At 53.5% G+C, this 27,771-nt stretch overlaps 9 protein-coding genes across 9 annotated transcripts; 2 read left to right on the top strand and 7 right to left on the bottom strand.

The window, feature by feature from the left end:
* Positions 1 to 173: 173 nt before the first annotated feature.
* Positions 174 to 782, bottom strand: INS49_004139 (uncharacterized protein; the record flags this gene model as incomplete). Its single annotated transcript, XM_043164929.1, has 1 exon — positions 174 to 782. One exon carries the CDS (start codon positions 780 to 782, stop codon positions 174 to 176), a length of 609 nt encoding a protein of 202 aa, XP_043018579.1.
* Positions 783 to 4,478: 3,696 nt separating this feature from the next.
* Positions 4,479 to 5,588, bottom strand: INS49_004138 (uncharacterized protein; the record flags this gene model as incomplete). The annotated part of the gene is made up of 1 exon (XM_043164928.1): positions 4,479 to 5,588. The coding sequence occupies one exon, from the start codon at positions 5,586 to 5,588 to the stop codon at positions 4,479 to 4,481; it is 1,110 nt and encodes a 369-aa protein (XP_043018578.1).
* A 1,131-nt stretch (positions 5,589 to 6,719) lies between these two features.
* On the bottom strand, positions 6,720 to 8,401 carry INS49_004137 (uncharacterized protein; the record flags this gene model as incomplete). Its single annotated transcript, XM_043164927.1, has 6 exons — positions 6,720 to 7,030; positions 7,105 to 7,577; positions 7,657 to 7,783; positions 7,845 to 7,979; positions 8,079 to 8,328; positions 8,387 to 8,401. 6 exons carry the CDS (start codon positions 8,399 to 8,401, stop codon positions 6,720 to 6,722), a joined length of 1,311 nt encoding a protein of 436 aa, XP_043018577.1.
* Positions 8,402 to 9,245: 844 nt separating this feature from the next.
* INS49_004136 (uncharacterized protein) lies at positions 9,246 to 11,108 on the bottom strand (the record flags this gene model as incomplete). The annotated part of the gene is made up of 6 exons (XM_043164926.1): positions 9,246 to 9,721; positions 9,776 to 9,965; positions 10,025 to 10,149; positions 10,226 to 10,582; positions 10,652 to 10,866; positions 10,924 to 11,108. 6 exons carry the CDS (start codon positions 11,106 to 11,108, stop codon positions 9,246 to 9,248), a joined length of 1,548 nt encoding a protein of 515 aa, XP_043018576.1.
* A 3,046-nt stretch (positions 11,109 to 14,154) lies between these two features.
* INS49_004135 (uncharacterized protein) lies at positions 14,155 to 14,692 on the top strand (the record flags this gene model as incomplete). Its single annotated transcript, XM_043164925.1, has 2 exons — positions 14,155 to 14,225; positions 14,317 to 14,692. The coding sequence occupies 2 exons, from the start codon at positions 14,155 to 14,157 to the stop codon at positions 14,690 to 14,692; spliced, it is 447 nt and encodes a 148-aa protein (XP_043018575.1).
* Positions 14,693 to 15,242: 550 nt separating this feature from the next.
* On the bottom strand, positions 15,243 to 16,960 carry INS49_004134 (uncharacterized protein; the record flags this gene model as incomplete). Its single annotated transcript, XM_043164924.1, has 5 exons — positions 15,243 to 15,316; positions 15,582 to 15,918; positions 15,967 to 16,626; positions 16,674 to 16,801; positions 16,855 to 16,960. The coding sequence occupies 5 exons, from the start codon at positions 16,958 to 16,960 to the stop codon at positions 15,243 to 15,245; spliced, it is 1,305 nt and encodes a 434-aa protein (XP_043018574.1).
* Positions 16,961 to 18,005: 1,045 nt separating this feature from the next.
* Positions 18,006 to 20,464, bottom strand: INS49_004133 (uncharacterized protein; the record flags this gene model as incomplete). Its single annotated transcript, XM_043164923.1, has 8 exons — positions 18,006 to 18,368; positions 18,440 to 18,599; positions 18,669 to 18,790; positions 18,848 to 18,953; positions 19,014 to 19,378; positions 19,444 to 19,539; positions 19,642 to 19,973; positions 20,326 to 20,464. 8 exons carry the CDS (start codon positions 20,462 to 20,464, stop codon positions 18,006 to 18,008), a joined length of 1,683 nt encoding a protein of 560 aa, XP_043018573.1.
* A 560-nt stretch (positions 20,465 to 21,024) lies between these two features.
* Positions 21,025 to 23,910, top strand: INS49_004132 (uncharacterized protein; the record flags this gene model as incomplete). The annotated part of the gene is made up of 6 exons (XM_043164922.1): positions 21,025 to 21,252; positions 21,311 to 21,929; positions 21,994 to 22,428; positions 23,248 to 23,501; positions 23,594 to 23,611; positions 23,674 to 23,910. The coding sequence occupies 6 exons, from the start codon at positions 21,025 to 21,027 to the stop codon at positions 23,908 to 23,910; spliced, it is 1,791 nt and encodes a 596-aa protein (XP_043018572.1).
* Positions 23,911 to 24,477: 567 nt separating this feature from the next.
* INS49_004131 (uncharacterized protein) lies at positions 24,478 to 26,404 on the bottom strand (the record flags this gene model as incomplete). Its single annotated transcript, XM_043164921.1, has 2 exons — positions 24,478 to 26,156; positions 26,233 to 26,404. 2 exons carry the CDS (start codon positions 26,402 to 26,404, stop codon positions 24,478 to 24,480), a joined length of 1,851 nt encoding a protein of 616 aa, XP_043018571.1.
* Between the last annotated feature and the right edge of the window lie 1,367 nt (positions 26,405 to 27,771).

Below are 27,771 nucleotides of genomic sequence, written 5' to 3'. Positions count from 1 at the left end.
CGCAACGGAATAGCTCATGAGCGGAAGGACATTTATTTCTGCGCTGTCCACGGCATGTGTGTCATGGTCGGAACCTTGGCAGCTCGTCCATCTTCGACAGTGAAAGTGGATGTCCGGTCGAGCTAATAGTCTTATTCGCATAAGTATCCACTGCCTACCTGCCATTGCTCTCTTCACCGAGTTTGTGCGATAGCCAGCATAGCCAGACCTACCCCCAGAACGGTCACTAAGAAGGAAGCCGGAGCCAGTGCAGTCTGCACATCAAGCTCGTCAATAGCGCAAAGCCAGTACGGGACAAAGGCTATCCCGAACGCAAGCACGGCTCCGATCCACCCCATCGTCTTCCTCACGCAGAGCCCCTGCCTGGCGTGGAAGCCCCAGCCGCCAGAAAACTGCTTCTTGTTCAGGCCCGGCGGCGCGAGCAGCTTCGGCATGCAGTCGAGCAGCTTCCTGCCGTCCCGCCCGAGCTGTGGGTTCGCGATGCCCCTGAGCAGCATCTTGGCACACACGCGCATTTGGTCGTCAATGCTCACGTCCTGGATCGGCATGTACTGGTATCCCTGGAAAAGCTTCTTGTTTCTGGGTGGTGGCTTGCCGTCGACCTCGACCTCGTCGCGGTCGTCCCAGAGAAAGTAGAACCTGGACAATGTGACGCTGGTATATGACCTCCATGAAAGCTTCCGCTGTAGCCAACTGCCCTCGGCCTGACTCAGGAGGTCTCGCGCTCTGCAGAAGAATTCGAAGTCACTTTGCATATTCTCGAGAGCTGTCACAGTTCGCATCCTTGTGTCTTTTATGGTTGTCCAGCACTTGTCGACACAAAGGTATGTTTCCATCTGCGTGTTTCCAGAAGGGGAGGCAGGTCCTGGCGTATTGGACTTGCTGGTGTTTAATAGTTGGCTGATATACTGGATCCACTTCTTCCAAAATGGATTCCTGGCCGTACCCTTTGACGGAACTTGATCATCGCTCGATGAAAACGATCTCGGTTGGGTTGTTGGCAGGATACCAATGCTGTGAGTCTTCTGCTGGGCCTGGCTTTGGTTGATATTGAACCGGTCAGTTCCCGGCTGGTTTAGAATGATCGACATTTCCTCGCCGCCGTACTAAAATATGGTGTTAGCCATGCAGAAATTTCGGGTTATATAGCTCTATCTTGTACTTACTTCCCATTGCAACTCTGTATGTTGAGCTTTCTGTGGGCGTGCAAGCGGATGCAGTGGCCACCAGTCAACCTCCTCGTCAAGGTAATCTTCAACTGCAGCTCGCAACTTATCCAATATTGATATTTTGTGTTCCACATTATAGTACGGAACGAGTTTCATCCCATTCAGCTGTACCGTGCTGGGCGCCACTTCAGCTATGTTCTCATGAACCTGTGTCCTTTCTCCATGGCCAGTTATCTGCTTCGACTGCTGTGCCCTTCTGACTGCTGAATCAGACTCGTTCTCGCCATGGTTGCCTAAAACTGAGAAGAAAATCATTCTCTCATCGTCAGCTGCACCAGGCAGAAAGTATCCGGGGTGCGACTTTCCCCAATCCTGCATTTCCTCCAAGGTCTGCACCAATTGTGCGGCGATCACAGGCGGTTCCCGAGCCACTTCCAAGAGTGTTATGCCTAGCACGAGGAGATCCCGCATCCATGGACTGCTTCTCTGGTCCTCACCTATGACTTTTATCCACTAACGTTTGATCAGTAGCTTTCCCTCGTCAATTATTCCATACTGCAGGATTGTTACTCGGAGACCTACATCTGAGATTGATGGTTTGACTGCTCGTAGACCTTTCTCGAGGGTGAAAAGCCTATCATCGTGATGCCCTTTGTACATGACTGCCTCCCACATCTCACCAAAGTTACCCTGTTTGCCCAAGGTTGTTGTTGCAGTCAGGTTCCTCAGCATCCACGGAAGTACAGTTGCCCTAGACAGGTTGAATCGTTGGTTTTTATACAGAATTCGGCTCAATCTGCGTGTGAAGAATGGCGCGGCGAATTCCTGCTGGCGTTTGATGAATCTTTCCACCAACGGAAGAGACCGTTCGTTGTTTCTAGTAAGAAGATCGCTTAGTAATTTCGCTTTTGACCCTGCCGACGAGGTGACCTGCGTGGAACCTTCATGTCTTGAAAAACTAAGCGGCAAGTCCGTATCAGAGAGACCATCATCAAGAAAGGCTTCGATGCTAGCGGACATATCCATTGATACTAGAATGCCGAAGATCTTCCGCCTCGATACGTTTCTAGTCGACTTTCTGTCTCCACGGACGTGTACCATCTTGTCGCTATCGAAAGGGCATACATCGTGGGCGATCTGCGGTATGGAGCGAGTGAAGCATACGCGGGGACCGAAGAGTTCGACAGGTCGGAGCTCCTTGATGACACTCTCTCGGGTGATCAGCCTGTGGATTCTATCGACCGGGACGAAGAGCTTTCCGTCCACATTCCGAACACGAGCTTCTTTGAGTTTATGTTTGAGACTGGGTCGATTTCTTGACTTCTTTGGTTTGATTTCCATTGCATGCCCACGTGAGGCTATGCTAGACACATTGCCAGACAAAGCCTCTACGTTATCTTTGCTCACGTTTGGCCCGCCAGCCTGGGCTCCAACAATGGCTGCCCCTAATTCTGATGGCTGGGCATCCTCAACGGTCGGATGACGCAGGCAAATCTCCGTTCTCAAAGCTGCTGTATTTTCGGTTAAAGCATCGGGGACAGCATCAATTGATATGCCGTCGTCCGAGCTGCTGCTTTCAACCGGGCCTCTTCCTGTGGCTTTCTCTGTTTCGGCGTTGACCTTCAAAGGGGACTTCCTATTTTCTGTTCCAGTAGAGACAGTCGGGCTCAAACCCCGTGAGGAATTGTACGATCCCGAGGACCCGGAAGATGCCTGAGGATGAGCATTTTGAGCAACTTCGATTGAACGCTGAGGACATTCAGATCAGCCAAATGGCTCCGACAAGGAAACGAGAGAATATTGCTCTTGTGACTGCCCACGAAAACTCAATGCGGGGAGAGCTTACGTGACGTTTTTGCGCCTCGGACCAGGTCTGCGTTTCTGGGTTCGATTCTGGAATGGCGTCCATCGTTCGAAGCAACAGTAATCATATTACAGTGTCGAATGATCCCTTGAATGTATGCCACGATGCTTAAGTACATGGACTTCTACAGTCACAACTTGACACGGTTCCATGAACAAACAGTAATAAGAAAGAGCTCCAAGGAAGACTGTGGCTGTGTCCCTCGAATGAGCTTCAGCGAGTCTGCCTGCAGGTGGGCTGAGTGTTAGGCACTCATGCATGACAACTCACAGCGGTAAATTTGACCGTCAAAAACGCACTTGCTATCTTACTGCAGGCTCTTGAGGAGTCAGCGTACGCCCACCCAGCTTCTACAGTACGCCCACCCAGCTTCCAGCGTTGGCCCACCCAGTACAAGGAAATTAGTTACACGCGCTATAAAATATTAATACTGCGGAGTTATTAATAAAGCATAGCTATAGCTATCCCAAAGGGGTCCCATAGCTACCTTAAAGGGGTCCTATAGCTACCCCTTTATTTACAACTTAAAAGTTACTTCTACCCTTTGCCGCCCTTTGCCGCCCTTTGCAGCCCTTTGCGCCCTCTGCGCCCTCTAAGCGCTCTACGGCCCTTTGAGCGCTCTGCAGCCCTCTGGGCGCTCTGGGGGCTCTAGGGGCTCTAGGGGCTCTGGGGGCTCTGGGGGCTCTAGGGGCTCTGGGGGCTCTGGGGGCTCTGGGGGCTCTGGGGGCTCTGGGGGCTCTGGGGCCCTCTAGGCTTTTTAGGCTTATATTTTTAAAGTATTGCTTAAATTAAAAAATAGCTACCCTAGCTTATTAAAAACCCCGCAATACTTGCATTTTAGTGCGGATGCAGCTAATTTTCCTTATACTGGGTGAGCCAACGCTGGAAGCTAGGTGGGCGTACTATAAAAGCTGGGTGGGCATACGCTGACTCGCTCTTGGGCAGGTCGAATAGCTAATGCAGTGGTCTCGCTTAGCGAGTATGTCGCAAACGCATTCCTTCGCCACCGCCATTGAAGCGGATTACTGTGCTTGAAAAGCGCAGCAACCGCAAGGCTGATAGGGCCGGCGATCCTACCACACCTATGCCACCGACACTCTCGTATCAATTCATCTCCTCTGCGCCACCCGCGAAATCTACAGTGCTGGAGCCATTGTCGGGTGACATAAGAATATCTACAGCATGCTGTTTAAATTCACAAACGATGTGCCACGACATTCAGGTACGAAATGGAGAGATGATCATCAATATGCCCAATGCGAGGCAAGCCCAATTTTGAAGAGCAAAAGTCTCCAAAAAGTAGGATGATTTCCAGCTAAGCTGTCAAGGCTAAGTCATACGGCGTTATGAAGAGGTCCTCCCCTAGAAAAAAGAAAGGAGTAAAGAAGTATAAATGCTTTTTGATGTGTGTGTGAGAAGACCGACGAAAAAACTCCACCCAGCCCTTACAGGCCACTGAGGTCCAGCGGCTCGGAGATGACCTTGCCGGCGTCGGGCGGGCCGCTGGTGTTCCCGGCCTCGCACCAGGCGTCGAGGGCGTTGCACTTTGCCTCCCACAGGGAGCAGCCCTTGCTCTTGTCGTTGCCGTTGATGACGGGCTCGACGCCGTCCCAGCAGTCGGTGTTCTTCTCCCAGCAGGCGGCGCTGGCGGCCCAGCACTTGGGCAGCGCGCCGGCCGTGTCGTCGGACCACGAGGCAAGCTCGGTAAAGCACTTGTTGCCGACGGTCAGGACCGTGTCGGAGGGGCAGTTGCCGACCACGTTGGCGGTGTTGGCGCTCAGCTGGCTCAGCTTGAGGGCCGAGGTCGACACGATGCTTGAGTACACCTCCGGGCCGAACTCGGGGAACTCGCCCCACGGGGTCTGGTAGATGTCGTAGGTGAGGGACGGGCTGGAGGCCTCGACGTGGCCCGGGATGGAGACGGTCTTGGGCGTCTCGCCGCCGGTGCCTCCTGAGATGTAGGCCTGGGCGCACCCGACGAAGAACTGGGGCACGATGCTGCCGCCGTCGCGGTTCTGCAGGCCGAGGACCTCGTCGCGGACCAGGTAGTAGCCCTTGCTCAGGTCGGAGGGGAGGATGGCCCCCGTGTACCCGCCGTTCTCGATCATCACGTCGACTCCCCACTTGCTGGTCGCCGTGTCAAGTCCGTTCCATGAGATCTTGAACCAGCCCTCTCCGGACGCCGAGTTGGCCCAGGGGTCCGTGGCGCCAGCATCGGCGACCTTCTTCAGGTAGACGGCGGTGGATCCCTTGTGGTTGCTGTCAATGACGCCGGGCTGGGCGCCGTCGGCCCAGGAGCGGTGGTTCATGACGATGCCGTCGCCAGCCGAGAGCTTGACTGTCCGGCCGACAGACGTCTCTCCGTTCCTTCCGCAGGCCATGTCGGTGGAAGTGACGTCGGTGATGGGTCCCGTCGTGGTGTCGCCGTTGAGGTCCATGCGGATGCCTGCTGCCTCGCCCTGTCCCTCTCCGTTGCGGAAAATCTCGACCATGCGAGTGTGTGCCTCGACACCGCCCAGGAGGGCAAGCGCCGTGATGAATGAACGTGAGACCATGTTGTTTGCTTGAGTGTCCTGTGATGGGAGTCTTTGGTGGTCTGTTATTTGTTTCTTTCTTTGATCTGTCTGCTGAATGAGTGACTGTATGTACTGCGCAAAGAACCGTGGCCACAGGCCAAACGCAAGCGTTTTTCAAAAAGAAGGTAAAAGGAATGAATGAGGACTTTGCCGTGACCGTCCTCTCGGGCCTGGCGGGCTGGAGGCGCGGGCACAGGATTTCTTAAATACGCCAGACTAGTCATGCAGGTACGCCAGGCACTTGTGGGACAAGCCGCCAGTGTCCAAGGCTTTTGGCGCCCTTGTTTACGTAGCCTTGGGCGATTTGACCCCATCCGGGGCCCACAAGGGCTACGACATGGGCCGAAAAGGAAATTAGTGGTGGCAAGCTTGATTGGAACCTTAAACCAGCTGAAAAGCCGCCCGACGAGCCCCCCCCCCCCCCCACCCCCTCCTGCATGCTGGCGGAAGCCAAGCAATGTTTCGTTTGACGCGGATCTTCCCTTTTGAGTCCTGTCAGTGCCCCCTGTTACACGACATATGCACGGCCATATTCTTGTTTACACGCTCAGGGGCCAGCGGCTTTTTAGGCTCGCTGCATCCTTTTTTTGGCGCCGCGTGCATGCTTCTCAAACACGCCCTAATCTCGGTGGAGTAAAAGATCTGTCAGTAAGTAAGCAGATCGGAAGCCATCACGGTAGTACCGGCATCCCCTCCCCTGCCAGGCTCCTGCCTGCTATCTTTCCGGTCTTGGCGAAAATCAAGCCGCCGAGTCAGGGGCTGAGCTTGGCAGGTTGATTCGACGGCGAGCTCCCCAGGGGCGGACATTGCTGGCCCAGGAAATTGGCCGCACTGGCTCTCAAAACGCGCCGGCCCCCAGGGCAAAGCCAGCTGCCAACAAACAGCTCACCGTGGTGAGATGAAGCTTGGTCAAGACCCGGGACTGCACCCTCAGAGAAGTGATTGTGAAACTGTGATGCCTTAAACTTCAGCGGTAGCCTGCACCGAGGTGGCTCGATGCACGTGTTGAAACCAGTTATTGGATGCGATAACCTCGCAAAAGGTTACCAAACTACCTAGGCACCCGGGTCACGAAGAAGAAAAAAAATGAGACAGATCCGACAGCGCTTCTCAGTTCTTGACAGCTTCGATAACCGACAATGACTTCCACGGCCCTTCACCTCTCGTCACACTCGCAATCCGGAGACCGACAGACCCGAGGAGCTGCTCCCAATTCTTCAGCGTGCGCTGTTTCCCGCCAAGGCCCAGCATCATGAAGTCAAGGTAGGCTGCCCACTGATGCGGCGGGTTGTCGAGCACGTCCTCCTGTACGAGGAGCCTGCTGTCCTCAGCCATGGCATCCACAATGATGCGCAGCATGTTCCTGGACACCTCGTCCGAGTAGTTGTGGAAGCAGCGGCGCATCCAGTACGTGTAAGCCCCTGGGTCCCAACCAAATTAGTCGAATTTCTCGCAGCAGCGCAGGAGGCGTAAGCAGTGTCCCCACAACACGCACCTTTGACGGGCTGACCCCTGTGGAAGTCCAGCGCCACCCTCCGGACACCCGCCAGCTCAGGCTCCTCCAGCGCCAGCCCAGCCTCGAGCGTCTCGGGCCTGTCCTCGAGGACGAACCGGTGGATGGGCAGCGCCGGAAATTCCCTGTGGATAGCCCTGATGGCCCCGCCCTTGCCCCCGCCGACGTCGACAAGCACAGCCCTGCCCGAGTCGGGGCGCGCCCTCGCCTCGGCCACCAGCCACGAGAAGTCGTAGATCCCGGCCGTCACGGGCATCCGCGACTCGACGTGCGCCATGCCCTTGAGGAAGCTGCCCACCCACGCCTCGTCCTCGGCCAGCAGCTCGTAGAAGGACAGGCCCGGCTTGCCGTACGCGAAGCTCATCGGCACGTGGTTGGTCGTCTGCGGCTCCTTGCGCCCGTACTGCTCGAAGTACTCGGGCATCTTGGCATATGGGACGAAGGCGTTTGTCCAGCTGCAATCCACCCCGGTTAGCAGGTGCCTGCACTTTGTGTTGCACACCACCCGGCCCCGTGCAGCGAAAGAGATCTCACCTCATGTTGAAGACGTGGCTGCCTGCGTTTTCGCTCCTGTACCCGAGCGACTTTTGTGTGTGCGAAATGTCATCTTGCCCCGTCTGCTTCAAAAAGCCCTGGGACACAAGCACTCCGCCGACGCGTCCTACATTGAGCATGCAATTAGCATCATCGTAATGAGAATCAATGCATCGTCCTGTACTAACTCAGAAGCGCCTCCTCTGACTTGGTCGCAACCGCCAGGTCCTGATACGAAATACTGCCCTCGACCGGAACGGCCTCAAAACCCCCCCACTTGTAGAAGAGCTGGGCGGCAGCGAGGCGAGCGATGTCCATGTTTGCTTCGAAGGTGTGAGCTGGGTATCATTTGTTCTCTCAAAGGCGCCTTGTGAGTGTGTAAAAGGCTTGGGAAAGTTTAAATGGGGTTCGAAGTTGCTTACAGTCCACCCAGACATCGTCAGGCCTCTTGACGGCGTTCAGGACCTTCTGCGCGGCCTCGATGATCTGCTGGCGCTGGGCCTTGTCCACCGCATCCCCAACACCATCGTCGCTGGCAGAAAAGCCCTGTACTGCAGCGTTCAGCTGGTCCATACCTTCTTTCACATCGCTGATCGTTGCGGCTCTGGCCGCCGCGGCGGATGCAGGCCCGTTAGCAGTGACTACTGTCATCTTGCGAAGGCCCGGCACGTTCTGTTGAGTTTGTAAGGAGTGTTCAAGGGAGATTTTGATGAGCACATTGATTGCCTACTGCCTCCTCGAACATGCTGGACTGCCATCAATTTATATATAAAGAAGGCAGGTAGACGAGGTCTTGGGGCAGTCCATATGATGAGGTCCTTACTCTGTCTTCGAAGGTTTCGGCGCCATGAGGGGTCGGCAAGCCACAAAAGGCAAATGGAGTCACCACCTATTGCGATCAAGCTGTAAGCCGGGTGAATTATGGCGGGCCGATCAAGGTTACTTTCCGCATGATCACAGAACGTACCGTAGAATTTCGCTCCCAAGTTGACGCGCCGAAACGACGAGAGCGACCTTACAGTTTTTGCCTCTTGCAGTTGGCCGACGGGCTGATTCACCGGGACGGTGGGCGTGGCCCACATAACGGCCGAAACGATCGTCCAAGGATCACCACGGCGTGCCGAACCGGTTCATCTGATCAGCTCATTCGTCGGCCGGCCACCTGTCAGTCTGGCAATCCTGCTTGGCAGCTCACGCCGAAAGCTCAATATCTGTGGGTCGTGGCAGGCATGTAAGCTCGAGCTGCATACCTCGGTGCATCCAGCACTGCCTCCTGGACGCAAAGCGTAACACGTGAACTGGAAACGAGTGCAGGGTACTTTGGTCGTTTGCAGCAGAAATGAAAATAGCGTATGAGCTCTTATTGGTGAGGACTAGCTGCATGGCTGGCTTCCATAATTAGTGCAAGAGGATCCTGAACGACATTTTCGGCCTACTCATTCGAACTGGACACTGGCACTCGCAGATTGGTCTTTTGGGATTCAGGCACACAACTGATGCTTCATTCAATCTGTGATTGAAATCTAAATATTGCAAGTGCCATATGTCGAGCTTCCCAAATAGACCCCCATGTCCGCCCTCGACGTATGTCACGACTCATTCTTGAGTACGAAATCGACCACCGCACGGTTGGGACCATCCCACCCTCGCTGAGCTCTGATGAACCAAAGAGTGATAGCTGCAACGAGGACCACTCCAAACACAGGTCCACAATAGTTCATGTTCGATGCCGTTGCAGGAAGATCGGTGGGAAAGGGCAGCCAGATCATCGCGTACAGGGTATAAACAAGCCCCAAGGTGTTCACCGCCGTACCAGCCCTGCCCAGATCCCATTGGCCGAGTTCGAGTCCATTCGTCAGACGGGCATAGAGCACACAGGCGAGCACGATGGCGTAGCTCATATATATCGCTAGCGAGGAGAGTGACACGATGGCGTTGAGTGCGATGTACGAACTGCTGCCGATGTTGAGGAGTGAAAGCAGGAGCACAATGATTGAGGTCATGACGATGGCGCGGGCCGGAACACGACTCTTGCCGTCAACGATACCAAAGTATCGTGGCAGTCCTAGATTTCGATTAGCCGGTAAGGATTGAAGATCAACCAGGGAAATCAACTTACCGCCGTCTCGGGCCCACGCCCAGGTGAGTCGGGACACGGAGGAGACGACACCCATGTTGCCTGAGATGCCCAAGACCACAAGCCCGGAGGTCATGGCCGTGGTTGCCTTGGCAGAGCCTGTGGTGTTGAGGAGAATGGTGACGAGTGGGCTGGATGAGTTGAGAAGAATATCCACGGAGGGCATACAAATCTGTTGGCGGGTATATGAGCACGTGTGGTCGGGAAAAGCAGATCGAGAGGTGGGCGTACCGCGAATGTGATAATCATGATGAGACCTAGCAGGCCGTTCGTAAAGATAGCCCAGAATATAGCTGTCGGCACGGCGCGCTTGGCATTACGAGTCTCTTCACCCATGTGTATCACACTCTCGAAGGCTGCAACCGTCGGGATGATTAGCTATTGCTTTCGATCCACCCAAGCAAGTTCCCCGTGGAGAAAAGCTCAACTCACAGCAAAACAGAAAGATGTTCGACAGCGCACCCAGGTTGGCCGCCACGAAATAATTATCCCAGCCAGACGAAACGTTGCTCTCGAAAAAAACATCAGTGCTGTTGCGGGGCGACATCACCCAGAGAACAACAAGGAAGATGAACAGTAGGCAAACGTTCAGGATACCGGCCAACAGCTCGAACCACGGGACAAGCCGAAAAGCGAAGAGGTTGATCCCGGAGCAGAATGCCATGGTGGCAAATATGATCAGCGTCGTATGCCAACCACCCGGCTCGTAGGCAGGATGTGTAAGCTGGATCATGCCCTCCAGGACCAGCGTGTTTCCGTTGAGGCAACTGGCTAGCAGCGCCACGTAGCCTGGGACACAAGAAGAGCATCAGTCAGCCTGTGTTAGGTGGAAAGCGGTCCGTGGGAATCTGCACCTACCTGTCCAAGTCATCCACCCTTGCATCCAAGTGAGGAACCGCTTGCAGCTGGGAGGGGAGAAGTTCCACGTCCAGTAATACTGAGCCCCTGCAATGGGCTGAATGGAGGCCATCTCGCCGAATGTCGCCGCTTGGCAGAGAACACCGGCTAATACGATGATGTAGCTCCAGAACCATGCTGCCGGGCCGCCGTTGTTGAGGGCAAAGTACATGTTTCTGTCAAAATGTCATCAGTTGGACTGCTCTAGAAGGGCATAAGGGCAGCATTCTTACGTAGCAATGGAGTACCATGTCCCTAGGTATACCAGAGAGAACGCGAAGAGTTGTGGTGTGCTGAACAGCCGTCTGGTCCGAGTCTGCTCCTCTAGTGTGACTGCCCCTCTCTTCGCATCGTCCCGAGCGTCATTTTGTTCCGAAATGTTTACTGAGAAAATGTCGTTTTTGTCCTTCTCTTCCATTCTGACGATCGCGAAATGAGAATGATTCCGAAGACTGGACACTGGGACGAGAATGATATTGAAACCTGGTGGATGTGAATCGAATGCAGGTTGACAGTGTTAGGAAACAGAAAATGGTTCATGAAGTACCACAGAGGACGTGGGAGTCCTGCCTCAAGCACATGCATCAGACCCACGTAAAGAGGGTAGAATTTCTTGCATGGCCGGCAGGACGGGCCTGGGCCGGCTGCGAATGTCCCAGTGGGTCGGGTGGCGTGCCTCGGATGCGGCCCCCGAGTTCGCCTGATCTGCGGTGCCATCGAAGGGCTGTTTGTTCTCCGCAGCGGTATCTCCATCTTTCCTGCAGGTGCGTGCATGCAACGTCGTGCCGTAGGTGTTGCGACTTAAGTCGTATCAAATCCGCCTGTGTTCTGTCAGCGCCTTAGTAGATATTTGCTGCCTATCTGTACCTAGGCTGATATGCGATCAAGGCAGTGTACTCTTTGAGAGATGAGAAGCTTGTCCAAGAGACACAGCACGCCGTCTGGACCGCGTGGCAATCGTGATGCAGGACCTCACCGGTCTCTGAACGTGGTATGCCGAAAAGTGGATCGATCGCTTGAAAGTGCTCATTTGCATTGGATGTTGGACCTCTGCTCATGCACCCCTCTAACCAACAGGCTGCTTAACAGCCCTATCAGGTCACAGTTCCCTACCTAGACGATTTCAACCAGCTCGGAATGTGTCATTGTTTACGGAGCTGAGGCCCACCCTATTACCTCTGTATTTCATTTGTGAGTCGCCGTTGAGATTTGAGAGGGTCGCAGATAAACATCCAGCCTGTTCTCATCACAACTCAGATAATAAAGTAAGGATTACTTGTACTGTAAGAGAAATTCTCCAATTATTCGAGGTTCTAGGCCTGCGGTCTGATGAGTAAATTACGCATGAAATGATTTGTCCTCTTGTTGTCAGAGTACCACGACTGTAAAGGCATTATGTGGGAACAGTGATCAGTATGGCCATCTGGACCACAGTACCTCAGTCTGAAGTTAAATAGACCTTCCACAAAATCCCGAGTTTCATGTCCAATACTGAACACGGTACTTCATCCTGGTGACTGCTAGGTAGCTTTGATATGCACCATGCTCTAGACATCGGTGAGCTTTTACGTAGACTTTTACAAACAAAGACTAAGTTGATATGTAACAAAAAGTCCCTAGGTCAACCATCCTCACACAATTCTCCCCCGGAATTGATGCAGTGAGAGGCCTACCAAGTGACCTACTTTACCTTTAAAACTCTCAGCTTGGATTGACCTTCCACAGTGAACGGCATAGACACCTGGCATGCGATTGTCATCCATCTCCTCAACAGACTGCAGACAGGTCAACAGTGTCAGGATCTGAGTTCTGTGGGGCTGTCTGCTCCAGGCATCCCTAAAGCTGGGTGTCCGTCCTACCAATGGCAGGTAGTGTCTTCCCCGGGGAGCGACGGAAAGCCCTGTCTGTGAATCCCCACTCCTTTGCAAGTCAAACCGGTCAGTCGACACGCCCCACTGCCGGTCAACCTCAACCCCGATCTTGGTGTTTTACATACAATGCACTGCTCCATGAATTCAAGTCTCATTGACATCATGTGAGATGCCAATCGCCTGGTGCCTTCGAAAATGTTTCTCAATACCGAATAAGCAGAAAGTTCAAGTCATAGTCTCTTTGGTAGTCCCCGAAAGCTTTGTAGAGAAGGTAGAAAAGCATGAACAAGCCGGTCCATGGGACCATGCCAGGCAAAAAATAACAGATCACATAATTCGAATCCCAATGACAATCCAGATTGAGGCAGGGGCATTTGTGGGCTGGTACGGCGGCAAATTAATTTTCCATCATTCGAAGCTTCATCTTGTGGGATGAGACCATCAGCAGTCCAGGTGGCCATTTCTTGAAAAACAGTTCGGATACGTGTTGATGGCTCTGCTGAAGCCACGGTCAGGTCGGTTCTGCGTTACGTTTAAGGCGTAAGTGATCCTTGCATTGCCGCACCCGCCGTGTAAATGCTCGGCCAACGACCCTTCCTTCCAAAGCCCAACAGGGACACCCCAATTTCTCTTGCTAATCCATGTTGACTTCCCGGGCCACCCCCAACATGACTCTTTGGCGCGCATCGTAAAATTACCAACATGCCTCCTCCATTTCAGGCTTTGCTGCAGCCATATGAACATTCTGCACGGCAAGAAAATCATCTGAATAGTGTTTGTTTTACTGAAATATTTCAAATTCGTCACACCAGTAACCTTGACTCACCCCTTCCGCGGGGGCTGAACGTCAGAGACATGCATCCACTGTTCCGGATCTGACTACGATATAGCTCTACACGACAGCTATCCCCCGTCCCCCTGAGCTCGACGGACACTGTTCCCAGCCCGGAGCGGTTGAGAACATGACGACGTCTGCCCCATTCCTCTCTCACAATGAGAATGACCACAGAGCACTCGTGATGGTTACCACGGTGGTGTTCTGTCTGCTGATGGTGACGGCCCTGATCGCAAAACACATAGTCCGTCTGAGAAAGGGGAGATCTCTCCATCATTTTGACTATAGCTTGTTCTGTGGTGCAATTTTCATGCTCCTCCAGACGGCCTGTATTGCCCTCGCGGTGAATCGAGGCCTCGGCAAGCATCTCGTGGATGTCAGTGAGGCGAGCACCGTCAGCAAGGTGCGTGACAACAGCCCCGGGCTCGTTTAAGCCGTTGCTTAATTCTTTTTCTCAGCTGCTATATTCTGCGTCGCTTCTTGGAACTGCTGTTTTGGTATGCACTAAGATTTCCACGTGCCTACTTATCAGGCAAATCAACAATCACGGAAGACTTCACTTGGCCACTCGTTTTGTTCTCGGCATCATCCTGGCCACTTCGTTTTCTGGCATCATAGCGACCGCGTTTCGATGTGGCCTCTCTTCTCCCTGGCGAGCCGAGAGCCCCTCAACATGCCCGGCTGCTGCTTCCGTCTATTTATTTAACGGAATAAGCAATATAATTACCGATACACTGTTGTGTGCTCTGTCTGTGGCTATGGTCTGGAATATCAAGTCAGACGTGAAGAAGAAGACGACCGTCATATGTTTGTTCACGTCTCGCATCCTGTACGTAGACAGCGCCCTGCAGCCGACGGACAACTGCACCTGGCAGTGGTGATTCAACAGAAGCTAATATGTAACGTTCGTCAATTTCCAGATGCCCCATTCCCACCATTCCCAGCCTCATGCGAACCGAGTTCCAGTACGAAAACGGTGACTTCACTTGGCTGGCCGTCACTCCAACTGTGTGGCTCCAGATATCGTACAACCTCGCCATGATCACAGCCTGTATCCCTACTATGAAGAATTTGTTCGACAACCTGTCTGGGAACTTTTCGGCGGAGATCGACGCGCCGTACAAATTGACAGCCGTGACTGGGACCAGAAGCATGGGATTCGAGGCATCGGCGCTGGGCCAAGAACCGAGCCAGGCACACTCTCACATTAGTACACAAGGCACAAGCCTCAACCTTCACACGGCAGCGCCCAACCAGGCAGCATGCTATGCCACGGACGGAAGGCGGTACAGTTAAAATCGGACAAAAAAGGATGATGAAGGTCAGAGTGAAAGCGTGCAGAACCTCACTGATGGTGTGGTCCTAGTGACTGAGGAGGTCAATGTTCAATTTGAAGACGACAGACCACCGTCAACTCTTGGGTCATATGACTCTTGGGATGCTACGCGCCATCGCATTATGGGGACTTGGAAATAAATCGTGTGGTACATACGATTGTGTCTAGGAGCTGCGCCACCCTAGTTCTATTGACTGTAGTGCTCGTTCGGCTGCGTTGTAGCATCTGATCTGAGTTGCTTGGGTCACGCAAACAGGTCCCCTTGGTGCCAACGTGTTGGTTCATAACATATAAAATAGGCTACACTACCTCGTGAAATTAGAAATAGTAAATCTAACCAGGAATCAAAGGCAAGGTTGCGAAAGATGGTGGGACTTGATGTATTTTTGCAAGGTACTGGGTCGTCTTTATCAGCCACAATGAGCCCAAGCCACACCAATCGAAAATTCTACCTCCTTTCGATATGTTCAACGCGCTCAACATCAAGCTCCTTTTCGTCTCGCATGGGGTCTATGCCTTTCGTTCTTGCGACGACTTGTTCTTCTGATAGTATGGGTCTTCCGCGTAATTGGGCCCACACGGCTCTGTGCATGGGCCGTAAGAACAGGGCGTCCATTTCTTCAAGAGAAATGCCCTTCGTTTCCGGAACAAAGAAGAACGCCCACACACCCATAGACACTAAGATTGCTGCAAAGAAAAAGTATGCGCCATAGCCAAGGTCTGAAATCATGTAAGGCGTGCTCCGTGCAATGATGAACGACCCAAGCCAGGTGTCAGCGGTGGTAAGAGAGACGCAAAGCATGCGAATGTCGAGGGGGAAGATCTCAGATGCGTAGGTCCAGGTAATACCTTGCCATGTTGCGCAGATGATGAAGGCATTGACATAGACACAGACCATGGCAAGATAGCCCCAACCATCGCGGTTAACGGCTCCTCGCAAGGCGGCACCAGCTGGATCGTTCTTCATAACGTAGCCTCCAATGTACCACATGGGGATGCAGCCCAGAGCAGCACCCAATACAAGGCCTTTGCGGCGACCAACTCGTTCGACAACAATAAAGGTGAATGTGAACATACCCAATGTCTTTGCAATGCCGTAGAAACCAGTGGAGAAGAGCTTGGTAGAAGTGCCAGTGATACCGAGAGTTTCGAAAATGCGGGGCGCATAGTAAGTGATGATGTTAACCTAAGACTGTTAGCTGCGATATTGTCTAGTGACTTACTGTTCACCTACACCAGTGAAAGACTGCAAGAACATGAGCGCAAGTCCAATCGCCATACGATTGCGCACACCCTTCTGGGATAGTTTCATAAACTGAGCCATCTTGCTGAGCTTGTTGGTACTACGCTCTTCGACCTGAGCGCGGATCTCGGCCATTTCGTGCTGAATATAGGCATGGTTCGCATCAAGGCCACGGATTTTGGTCAGGATTCGTTCTGCAGCTTCAAAATCATCTCCACGTGCTTTCCACCGAGGTGATTCGGGACACCATGTAACGCCAAGGAGGAGGAGCAAGCCAGGAATGAGCTGAATCGCTAGAGGCACAATCCACTGTGCTTGTCGATTCACGTCGATGGTGCGATCGCAGGCGTAGTTGATCCAGAAGCCGAGCATTCCGCCGCCTTGCGAAGCAATCTCAAAGATGCCCACAAGTCGACCTCTGATAGACGGCGGAGCTGTTTCGGAAATATAGACTGGAACGACCATGGAGGATGCTCCGATGCCAAGCCCGGCAACTGCGCGTCCTCCGTAAATCATGTCGAGAGAACCCCGTGATGCAGTCATGAGTGTGCCGCCCAGAAGGAAGATCGCGGATGCAATGATCATGGTCTTCTTCCGACCAAGTTTCTCGGCGGCGGGAAAAGCGAAAAGCGCACCGAAGAAGCAGCCAGCCTTGAAGAGTCAGCATACACAGGTTTGGGAGTGTATGCGAACCTTACCTGGAAAGTAGACACAATGTTGCCTTGGGTGGTGTCGCGCACAGTTTTGGCCATGCCATCCATTTTGAAATCGCGGATGAACGAGTTCAATGCCATAGTTCCGCCAATAACAGCAGTATCGTACCCCACTGCCATCATGATCAGATCTCTGTTGTCGAGTTAAGTTTCAGACTATGCTTACTGGCAAGGGCCGACATGGAAGCGATTAGTGCGATGACATGGATACGAATATTGCGCACTTCTGGGGGGTCCAGAGTGCCCGTAGCATGAGTGTTAAAGCAGCCCATTCTAGTACTGAAAGTTCTAGAGATGAAGGTTTGTAGGAGTCTTTTGGAAGAGTAATAATAGCAAGCGTTAAAATCCTCGCGAGGAGATGCCAGCAGAACGGATCGCGTCTGGAGTCCTTATACTAGATAGATGTTATCCCATTACCCTCGCTACATCAGACTCAGCGATACTAGTAGTCCCGGCTTGAATTCTCGACGCCGCTATTGTCATACAATGCGGGGGGCGAAGCAGTCACACGTGCACATACGTCCCACATGTCATCAGCACACCTTCTTCTCCGGGCAAATGGTACATATGTAGGGTTATCACAGCGAATCCGGGGTGAGAGCAGCTTGTCAGCAGACATGCTTCCAAGGTTGGCCAAGGCCGCCGTTGCGTGGTGTTGCATGCCAGATCAGCGTGGGCCACCTACGTCGCGCGGGGTTTCGCGGGGAAAGCTGCCTAGGAAAGAACGGGTTACCTTCGCACTTGGTACACGTGTATCTTCTCAGTATAAAGACTACGAGGAAGAGATCAGAGATTTGCACCTGCAAAGACGGAGGGTACACCGGTACATCGCCAGCACTAATCACGTGAGAATTTACATACCTAACACCCACACCCAATTTGCAGAGCTCGTTAGAATATTCAATTGGTCTTAAGCGTATATAGGAGTTGGGTGTGTAGGTGGTGGATTGTGTAGGTGTTGGGTGTGGGTGCGTAAAGTAGGCCTGGGTGATGTGAAGCATCACACAGGCTTTTCAGCATCACAAGGGATGTCTCATCTCAATTGCAACACACACACACCGAGACCCATGAATGCGAAACGTCAGGCAAGTATAGAACAGACAATCTGGATGATCTGTCTCATGATGGTGAAGGACACCTATGGGGTACCCTAACGTGTTCCTGCATTTCACCGAACATCTCTTCGCATGAATGTCATGTCGATCATTGTATTGAAGACAGATTGCCTTGGAAAACCAAGTAACGCCCATCCAATCCACTCTTCCAGCAAAGAAGTCGCTGTCTATCGATCACCCCCTCAGTCCAACAAATGTCCTCTCAGACGTAAGTTGCCTCGGCGCTTCCCATCTCTTTGCCTTTGAACTCGACAGAGAACTTGAGGTTTGCTTGAGTGGTGTTGAGAACCAGGTAGTAGTGAAGATCGAAGTAGATCTTGCCATCAGCACCGGTCCGCCTCACCAACTGATTCTTTTTGACGCCGCTCAAATCGGCCTTTACCGTGCAGCATTTCTTCACATCCGGTCCAGGGTAATCAGGTGCCGTCTTCGCCTCAGAGAAAAGGAGCTCGTCGTCGAATATGAGATCGTCGGGAGTAAAGAATTTCTTGAGGCTCTGAAAGAACGGAAGTTTGATGGTCTGATCACGTTTCAAATCGGCGCCCATGTAAATGAACCAAGAGAGCTAAAAGTCCATCTTGTCATCAGCTTCTGTAATTACCATGTATTATTCCTGGGAAAGAACGGCTTCCTTACTTTCTCGACTCTGTCCTTGCCTTCGTCAGGCTGGAACTTAGTGACTCTGCCGTGGTCGCTCTGCGGGTCGTAAAGATTCCATGAAGAAACCCCGTAATGTCGGACCGCCTTGGTGGAAACGACAGTGGCCTGGTTTGATAGACGGCTCAGAACGGCACCACTGCAGGAAAGTCAGCCCAAGAAACTTCTTGGATGGTGGCGGACGTAGCAGTAGATCCCGCAAACTTACTTGACAATGGCTTGCCAAGCGTCGGGGGGCTGAAGCACTTGGATTCCCTGAGGCTTGTAGACCCGTTCAAGTCGCTCCTTCAGGTACCGGCTTGAGCCAAACCCACCAACGAGAAAGATTGCCTGTATAATTTGTGTCAACCAACTGCCGGTGAATAACAGTAAGGCCTAGGCAAATACCTTGACATTCTGACCTCCTCGCTTGAGACGGGCATCCGTGACCTGCTTGTCTACCAGTCGTAAAATGTCTATGATGATGGGGTTGAAAATACCCTGCAAAACATCGCTGATTGTATAGGCTCAGTATTGTGACAGAAAATGAACAAGATCAGGTAGTTTGACGTACCCAGTCATCTCCCAGATGTTACCGCTCAAGCCCTCGTCGAAATCGTCCTGGAGATTGGCCTTTGGAAAGCTGACGTACTGGATGTCACCAGGATCACCATTGAAAGCCGTCTTGATGTTTTTGTCGAAGTCATTGACCACCTTCGACCAGCCGACGGTCTTCTTGAGAAGGTAGAACTGGTCTTCACCGACCAACTCTTGCACGGACTCCTCAAAGCGCTTGTTCAGACCCAGAGAACCGGCCATGATTCCTTCTCCAGGAACAAGCTCTCTCAGTTGAAGGTAGGGCTCAATCGACTCGATCTCGTAGGTGATGATATCAACGGTGCCACCACCAGCATCACAGAGAACGAAAGTATCGCCAGCCTAAATGGGAGTGTCAATTCATGCTGAAATATCCCACAAGTAATCCAAAGGCTCAGAGTTCTCACCTTGATGGCGTGGTCGTGAGTGGTCAGCGTGTACAGCGCAGCTGCCTCCGGCTCTTTGATCATGGTGACAGGGTAAATTCCGGCTTTCTTGGCAGCCTGGAATGTGGATGGTTGGTTAGCTTCTCCGTAGAACGTGATTTAATGATCAGACATTATACTGGCCTGCAAAGTCAGGTCTTTGGCCTTGTCAGACCACACAGCGGGAACGGTCAACACAAAGTCTTTTTGGCAGAAGTTGAAGTAGTCTTGAAGGCCGGCAGATTCGACAACCGAAAGAGCGTGCTTATAAATGGCACCAATGAAGTCTGCAGCGATGTCTACAGGGTCCTTGGAGAATGCACGGCGGTCTTTCTTCATGGTGGATGCTGGGAAATACATCGGTCTGTGTTGGCCAGGATCAAGCAGCAGCTTGACTCCACGGACGGCAGGATCACGCCAATTGACTTGACCACCCCACTTGAACTTGGAGGGGTCCTTCTCGTCGTACAGGATGAGGGTAGGAACCTTGGGCTGGCGGTAACCTTCGAGGCCTGTCAGGTAAATGTTAGAAAATGTTTCCATGAAGTCCTCCCAGTAGCATATCAGTCCAGATGATGCTCCTGAGAGGCAAAGTCTCTTGTAGAGTAGCATTCAATGGAAGATCCCCCATGGGATAGTCTCCATGGGATAGCCTCCAGTGGGATCGCCACCCACGCGATGACCACCCGTAGGATAACCACCCGTGGGGTAGCCTTCAATGGACCGTTACCCCAAGGTATGATCACCTGTAGATCGGTCCCCCTTGGAAGCACTTCCACAAGGAGGTATCCGACAGATGAGTCTCTGCGTGTTGCGTGACGGGGTGAGAGGACAGGTAGCAAGCACGGAAGGGGTCAAACTCACCAGGCCAGTCCTGAATGGCCGTGACGTCCACTTTCTTGCCAGGAATGTTGAAGGCATAGGCAACTCCGGAATAAGTGGTGCCGAAATCAAGGGAGATGACCAGGCGGTCCTTCGGCAACTTGTCGATGGGTAGCGACATGGTGGGCGCGTGCTGCCTTCAGCTGCGCAAGTGTTCTTCTCGTAATACGACTGCGCAACACAGGTAGAAATGATGAGGGAGTCTGCATGAAGCGTTCGACAATGTGTTTGGGAAGGAAGCAGGATCAAAACAGTTGTGGGCAGTCAAAGCTGAGAGCTGTTTCGAGGGGGGAAAGCAGTCAGATCTTGGAGCTCTCTAAGCGTTTGAACGGGACTATCTTCAACATCAGATGAAAAAGTGGAGTGCGCCTACTTTGTTGCAGTGGCAGGAGGTGAAGCTAGTGCCTGGAGCTCTTGTTGTTTACTTGGAGCTCCGGTTGACTTTCCGTGGCTTCACCTTTCGTTAGCTTCCAACCCAAGTGCCTGAGGCCGCGTCTTCTATCTCCAGGCTTTCCTCCTTTGTCTGTCTCTCCAGTTGACCTTTCCCCAACACAACATCTAGGCATCAAGTAAGCTGCAAAGAAAAGCTTCGACTCACGGCACCTTCATGTCGTTTCGATGGTGAGATGCCATACTGATACCACGATTCAAGCAGTCTCAACCCATCATCTCGCCGACACAATGACAGACAGAGTGGACGTCGATGCAGACGCGACGTCAGACGCCACCTTCCTGAAGAACAACGGTCAACGCATGCTTCGATCTCGTGGTCTCTCTACCATGGTTCACCAGGAAGATTTGATCGACCTGTCGGAGCCCCAACAGGAAGGCTCCGTGAACATCACCCGCGAGGATCTAGGCGGCCGCCGTCTCGAGCAACCTACAGCAACCAAACCGAAGCTGCAATTGGTAAGTGCAAATTGAAACCTTCCACGTTCCAACACTCACAAATGGGAAACGGCGACAGTTTGTTTCAAACCTCCTTGGCCTATCACCAAACCTGCGTAACAGCCAGCAGGAGCTTTACAGCATGAATATCGAAGACCACCGCGAGTGTCTCGAGGCACAGGAGAATGCCAAAGAGAGACTTGAGAAACGAATCACAAAGGCTACGGGGAAGATCGAGCACTTGGAGTCCAAGATCGAAGCCATGGAGCAGCAACATGAAGCAGAGAAAGAAAATAGTCTCGAGGAGATCGCGAGACTGAACGAGCAGATCAACGATCTCGGCCAAACAAATGACCGCCTCCGCCAGATGCTTGTGCCTGTCTCTGGGAAGCAGACTCTCGACGCCGAGGTGGTGACGAAGTTCGTGAGTCTTCGCATGAGCATCCTCGGACTTGTCAGGCAGACCTGGACTACGAAACTCAGGGACGGCATTGATCTCAGGCGGTTGTCTGGGTACCAGCGAGAGTTCTTCAGATCGAATCATCCAATCACACATAATAGACTGCGATTTCTGGTCTTCTCGCTTGTCCACGGCAATATCCTCGGCTCACAGGGTTACTTCCTTGGAGATGGCTTTGAGCAGCTTGGACAGCTGCTCCTGTCGGCGGAGAGAGAATTGAGTAAGATCTCGTCAAAAGGTGTGCACAACAGCTCTCCAAGACTGCCCATTGCCTGGGCATTCATTTATTGACATTCGAGCAGAGAACCGGAAGGAGATCATGCAGTGGCGCAATGCTACTTTCAAGGCAACAGAGGCCTTCAGAAATGACGGCCATCGCATGTCCTTTGCTACGCAAAAAGAAATCTGGAATATTCTCGCTCCTCTCCAACCGAAGAATGCCGACGCGGAACAAAATGGAAAGAAGAAGCTCAAGGCAATCTGCGACAACGCCGTCGAGCTCAGCCTCATGATTAGGCAACTAAAAGACGACTTCAGGGTTTATGATCTGGCTGGTGCTGTGGGTCAGCGCGTCTCAAAATGTGAAGAGTTCGCTGAGGAGATCGAGTCAGTGGCTACGGAGAATGGCCGGCAATCTGGAACTATTGCATACGTGATCATGGGAGCCCTGGCCAAGAAACCACAAGAGAACTTGGACCAGAATTTGGTGCTCGAGAAGGCCGAGGTCGCAGTCTACCGTTAGAAGAAAGTCTACGGCGGGCGAAGGTGACGGAGATGCAGGACAGTCGGATACTCAACCAGTCGACAACACAACAAAATCCTAGGGTGGATCGTGGCAGGGGTCATGGCTTGCTGAGGTGGAGAAGATCATGAAGAACCGACTCTGAGGTTCATTTTCACTTGGGAGGGAGGAGCAAGGTATTCCTCTCGGTCATTGAGCTCAAGCCATACTGATATCGGCTGCAGAGCATGCATGGAAAGCACGATTACGTTAATCAAGAGAGGAGGTCTGCGTCGGCCAAACTCCCCAGAACCAGCTTCAGAGGAATCGACCATATCACACAGACTGATTCAATGAGTGATTTGTGCACTGGGTGATCACCATGTTTCAAACGACCAGGCCTTTGTTGGTCAGACTATGCCGCGGGCGGTTGCTATTCGGAAGTAGATCTGATAAAATTGGTGGCTAACGTCCCAAAGAGCTCCTCAATCCGCCTGTGTCAGACACTGAAGACGCCGAGTGGGTGTATGAGCACTGCCAGGGTGTTTGTGGACGGCGAAAGCACGGCGCGTTATCCTCGCCTGAGGCCAGTGTGCGGTTGTTCTGGAAATTCAGGGTGTAAGACGTAATCACCGGCAGCCAGACAGCTCCGTCAGGGGCCATGAGGAGCAGACAGCCCACCTGCATTGTGTTACAAGGAGTCGTTCACCTCAGCCGCTTCCCCTTGAAACCTTCATTTTGAGGCAGTACGAAGCGGTGCGAGTGAGTGAATATGACAGCAGAGACGCGTCGAGTTTTGGGTCTGACATGTCCAGCTTTGGGCATGCGTGTGCAGGCAAGCAGCTGGAGTTGACGAAGCGAGACGCAGAGTGGACGTTGGCGGATTACATAATCGCCGACATCATCTCCAAACTCGCCGCCTCCGAGGCAGCCAGCGGCGACACGAGGATCCCTCCATTCGCATACGTCCTCCACAGCAGGAGCCATGTTTTCATGACAAGAACCCACGCACTTGAATATGACCAAATTCTTCTGCCCACTATGGCATTCTGGGTGAACTACATTATCAGGACAGCCCTCATTCTCGAGGTAAGTGGCTTCCTTGCCACCTCCGCTGGACTCCCATCCTTCACGCCTCGAATCCACCGCGGAAGCCGCAGCTAACTCCGGATGATTTGCAGGACTACATCGTCGAGCGGGTACGAATCGAAACAAACATCTCGACCCCCAGACCCCAGACAGACTGACACGCGTGCCACAGATCCTCCGCAGCCCGGGCTTCCACAACACCGTCCGCCGCATCCACCGTAAAGTACAAGACCAAAGACATGGCCGCGATCCGAACGAGCCCCTGCGTCCGGGTGAGGCTACAGAACTTCCCGGGCCCAACGAAAACAAGTCTTTTCCGAAATACTTCGTCGAGGAGTTGATGAACCAGTTCCGTGGCTCGCCGACGAACCCCCAGCCGCCGCCCGGCCCTCCACGAAAGCCGAGATGAAGCTGAACCCGCTGCCATGTTAGCGAACAAGCATGTGTACAGAGAAAATGGAGCCGAACTATATACCTACCGATATGCAGGACATGCCTCACACGTGGGCATGTCCAATTGGACTGTGTGAATGACACAACAGTAGCCTGGTGGCGAACGGGCACGCCTAGCAACATCGGGCGCGATCGTCCTACCGTTTCCGTTCCCGATCACGAGGACTTCATCTCAAGAAACGGGGGAACTCGGACATTTTGACGGCAGCGGTCAGATTTGAGTATTCATAGAGATGACCACGAAGGCCGCCACGGCCCCATACCGTCAGTGCGACTGCACGGCCAGCGCTTGGGGTGTGTCACGTCAGGGGCACTCCAGGGCAGCGGTCGAGTGGCAAGAGGCCAAGGTAGAAGGTCGATGGGCATTGTGGAAAGCCAAGGGGAGCTGAAGGGCCCGTTTCTCACTCTGTATCACTAACTAGGCAGTGTGGTGTTATCAAAGCTGACTGTTGTGGTCGGTAATGTTGGATTTGAAAGCAGTCTTTCAAAACAACAGACAAATAAGTATACAGTATGCTCCCCTTCACGATGCATCCGAGTCCTCGCGCGACACCTTCTTCCAGACCTCCTCAACCGGGCATCCAGGGCTGGCAATACACTCCCACTGACCAATTCCGTACTCCTCTGGTGCAACCCTGCACCCTCTGCCACCTCCCCCGACAATAAGGTTGCCCGGGCGGTATTTAGTGTCTGCCTTCATTCTCCGAATCACACTTCCGTGTACCTTCACATCGTCCGGAATGTCGCGGACTTCTCCGGCTGGTAAGGGCCAGCGGATCGGCTTCCAGGTCCCATCCGGCTGGAGGTCCATCCGCCGGAAGGGTATGTACTCCATCATCTTCCACGCTAGCACCGATGTATAGCTCATCCCGCAGTCATGGCTGAGGGAGTCGTGGGTGCGAGCCACATGGGCTTGGTGCATCAGATCATGGAAGGAACTCTTTTGAGGCTCCTGGGCGGTGGCAGTATGGCCGTTGCTGTTGCTGACGGATTCCATCCCGGATTCTTCATTCGCATTCGGCGAGTCTGGAGGGGTCAAAGAGTCGACGCGGATGGCCGGTACGGCAGGGTGTTGGTCTTTGGACGCAGGCTCGCAGTCCAAGACGTCAGCACATCCCATAGCCACAACCTTCTCCGTGTCAAACTGCAGGCCAGCCTTCATGGCCTCGCGCACCAGCCATACAAGCGGCACATGGCTGGCGCTTTTGGTGCCGGGATCGACGTCCCATCCGCCGCCAACATCGCCGTGGCCTCCCGCGAACCAGACTTCGTCGATATCCTGCTCCGCCTCGTCCTCCGACTCTGGCTCCTCGCCGTCATCGCCGGGGCCGGTCTGCGACAGCGTGGATGCGCCGTCGTCGGCTGTGCCGTGGGTGGCTCGAGACTTTGAGCGCGAGCGTCTCCGATACGGCGCGGGCTGCCCAAGCTCATCCTGCCCCGGCACGAAGAGCGATTGCCGACGTCCGCGGTCTTCTTTCTCAACCGCAACGGCGTCTCCGCCAGTCGAACCTGACTTAGGACGATGACGGTATTTTTCACGGATGCCGTGCATCATCTGGTTCTTGCCGTTGTGATGGATTCCGTGTTGTTGTGGCTTCTTCTTGTTGCTCCCTCGGCTTTGGTACATCAGGTCCTGGCGGAACTTTGCCCGCCGCTCATCGATGCTGACAGCATGACGGATGACCTTGGCCGAGCTACGCGCCGTGTACGGGAACTTGCTCCTCTCCATCCATGCCGTCTCGAACCTCGGCACGGAGTTGACCGTGTCGAACAGTCCCAAGAATCGGATCCTTCTCACCGGCCTGCTGAAAGTCTCGCGGAAGCCCTTCATAAACTCATACATCTCCGCCTTCTTCTTCAACCCCTCGACGTCCCCCTCGCCGGCGGTGCGGCGGCACTGCCACTGCGAGAAGGCCTTCCACGCGAAAGCGACCATCTCCTCGTTGCCGTGCGACAGCAGGCCCACGTAGTCGAGCATCTCGGCCAGGAACCGCGCGATGTACGCGCCGCGGCTGAAGCCGAAGATGTAGATCTCGTCGCCGGGCGAGTAGAAGCGCATCAGGAAGCGGTACCCGCCCACGACGTGCTGGTCGAACGACGAGCCCACCGCGCTGTCCTTGGCCTTTGTGTACCAGGAGCGGAGCCGCGACCGCAGCGAGGTGTGCGAGAGGGACTTGGAGACCACATAGGTGCCAATCCCGGCTGCACGATCAAAGGCACGAAGTCAGCTTTTCTCTCATGTCCAACAATGCCTTGGAGGTGCTTTCGTGGTACTCACGCTGGTAATAATGATACTGGTCATTGGCTTCTCGATCCAACATCCTGAATATCTTCAGGATATTCGAGTCGCTATCATTGCCATGAAACTTGTTCCCCGTCCCATCAAAACACAAGATGAGTTTCCGGGGCTTCTGTCGTCGCCCCGGTGCTGCGCTGACATTTCTGTGCATCGTCGGTCTAGGGATAGGGGTGAGTGCTCTGCTGGGCGAGGGAATGGGGAGGAACCGGGTGTGGAGAGCTTCATTCGTGCCTGGTATAAGTTCCGGGCTCACAGCCTGACCGCCTCCCCCGGACTGGGCGATCTCCGTATTACGAAGAAAAGGCTCTTGTCCTGCAGCCATTTCTCGGTGTGTCCTGTGTGGCTACCTTTACCCAATTATGCAAAAGGTTTTACTCAATGCTGCGTCTTGCATACATGCCCAGCTCAGCTCAGCCCGTGAGTGGGGGTAGACACTGCATGCCAGTGAGGCGCACATCGATTTACAAATAACTGCTCCTCATGTACAGACCAGTGCCCGCCCCGTCTCACCGGTGGGTCCGTAGTCTGACGCCCATCGACAATGACTTCCAATTTTGCTGGTCATTGGCTCGCAAACGCTCTTGTTCATCAATCTAGCACCATTCGGTGACGCACTGAAAGCCAGCCGCTTGAAAGCCATCGCACTCCATCTTGCCAGATCTGCGGCCAAAGGGCAGAGAGCGGCTGAACGCCCAAGTAGGCATATCCTGAACAGGAACCGAATTGGACCATCTGCATGTCTCGGCTCAATCTCCAACATTTTGCTTGTGCCATCGAGTCGATGCAGGGCCCCCTCGTGTCCTGCGATGATGACATGGTGTACAGGGATGGGACCGGAATATTGCCCATTGGCTCTTTCAGGGCCGTGTTTGCCATCAAGGGTTCATTGGCAAATCAGTTTCCGTGACGTTTTGTCTACGATCTCACGGCTCCTCGCGGGGGCTAGGGAGCCGGGACGGCCCAGAGGCAGCGACGTCTTCCGTTCCCCAGACAAAGACAGCTGCCCACCCGCTGGTCCCACGCCGTCCTACGTGATACGCGCCAGCTCGGCCGGGGGCTTGCTTCTTCTGGGTGCAACACCTGCACCTCATTCCTCGGAGGGCTGCAGCCGAGAGATAGCCTCGCGTCGGCAATCCCATTAGCATCGCACATCAGTCCTTGGCATTATTCAGCCCTTTTATCATGTCAGATCTGGGGGACCATTCTTGACCGCAAACCACACGCAGGGCCTCCCACAAGCGTCAAGGGTGGCTGGCTCGATCACACCTGAAGCTGACGATCATGGCTGAGATGAGCACCGGGGGCAGCAGCAGGCTCTGTGGCTCTTAATAATCGACGCCCGACCTGCGCGCCACGTAGCCAGGCACGAATGGCACGGCATGCGGGTGTGCCACCGCTCGAGGGGCCACCAGATAAGATGTCTACAAAGAAATCATTAGCTGGGCTGGCTTGAGTCACTGATCGGCGTCCACGATACCATCCCTGGCCACTCAGCTCGAGCTGCATCCATCTCGATTG

This window comes from Diaporthe citri (genome assembly GCF_014595645.1).
Source record: "Diaporthe citri strain NFHF-8-4 chromosome Unknown scaffold_11, whole genome shotgun sequence".
NCBI lineage: Eukaryota > Fungi > Ascomycota > Sordariomycetes > Diaporthales > Diaporthaceae > Diaporthe > Diaporthe citri.
The sequence above is the reverse complement of the archived record's forward strand: the minus strand, read 5'-3'. Positions and strand labels throughout refer to the sequence as shown.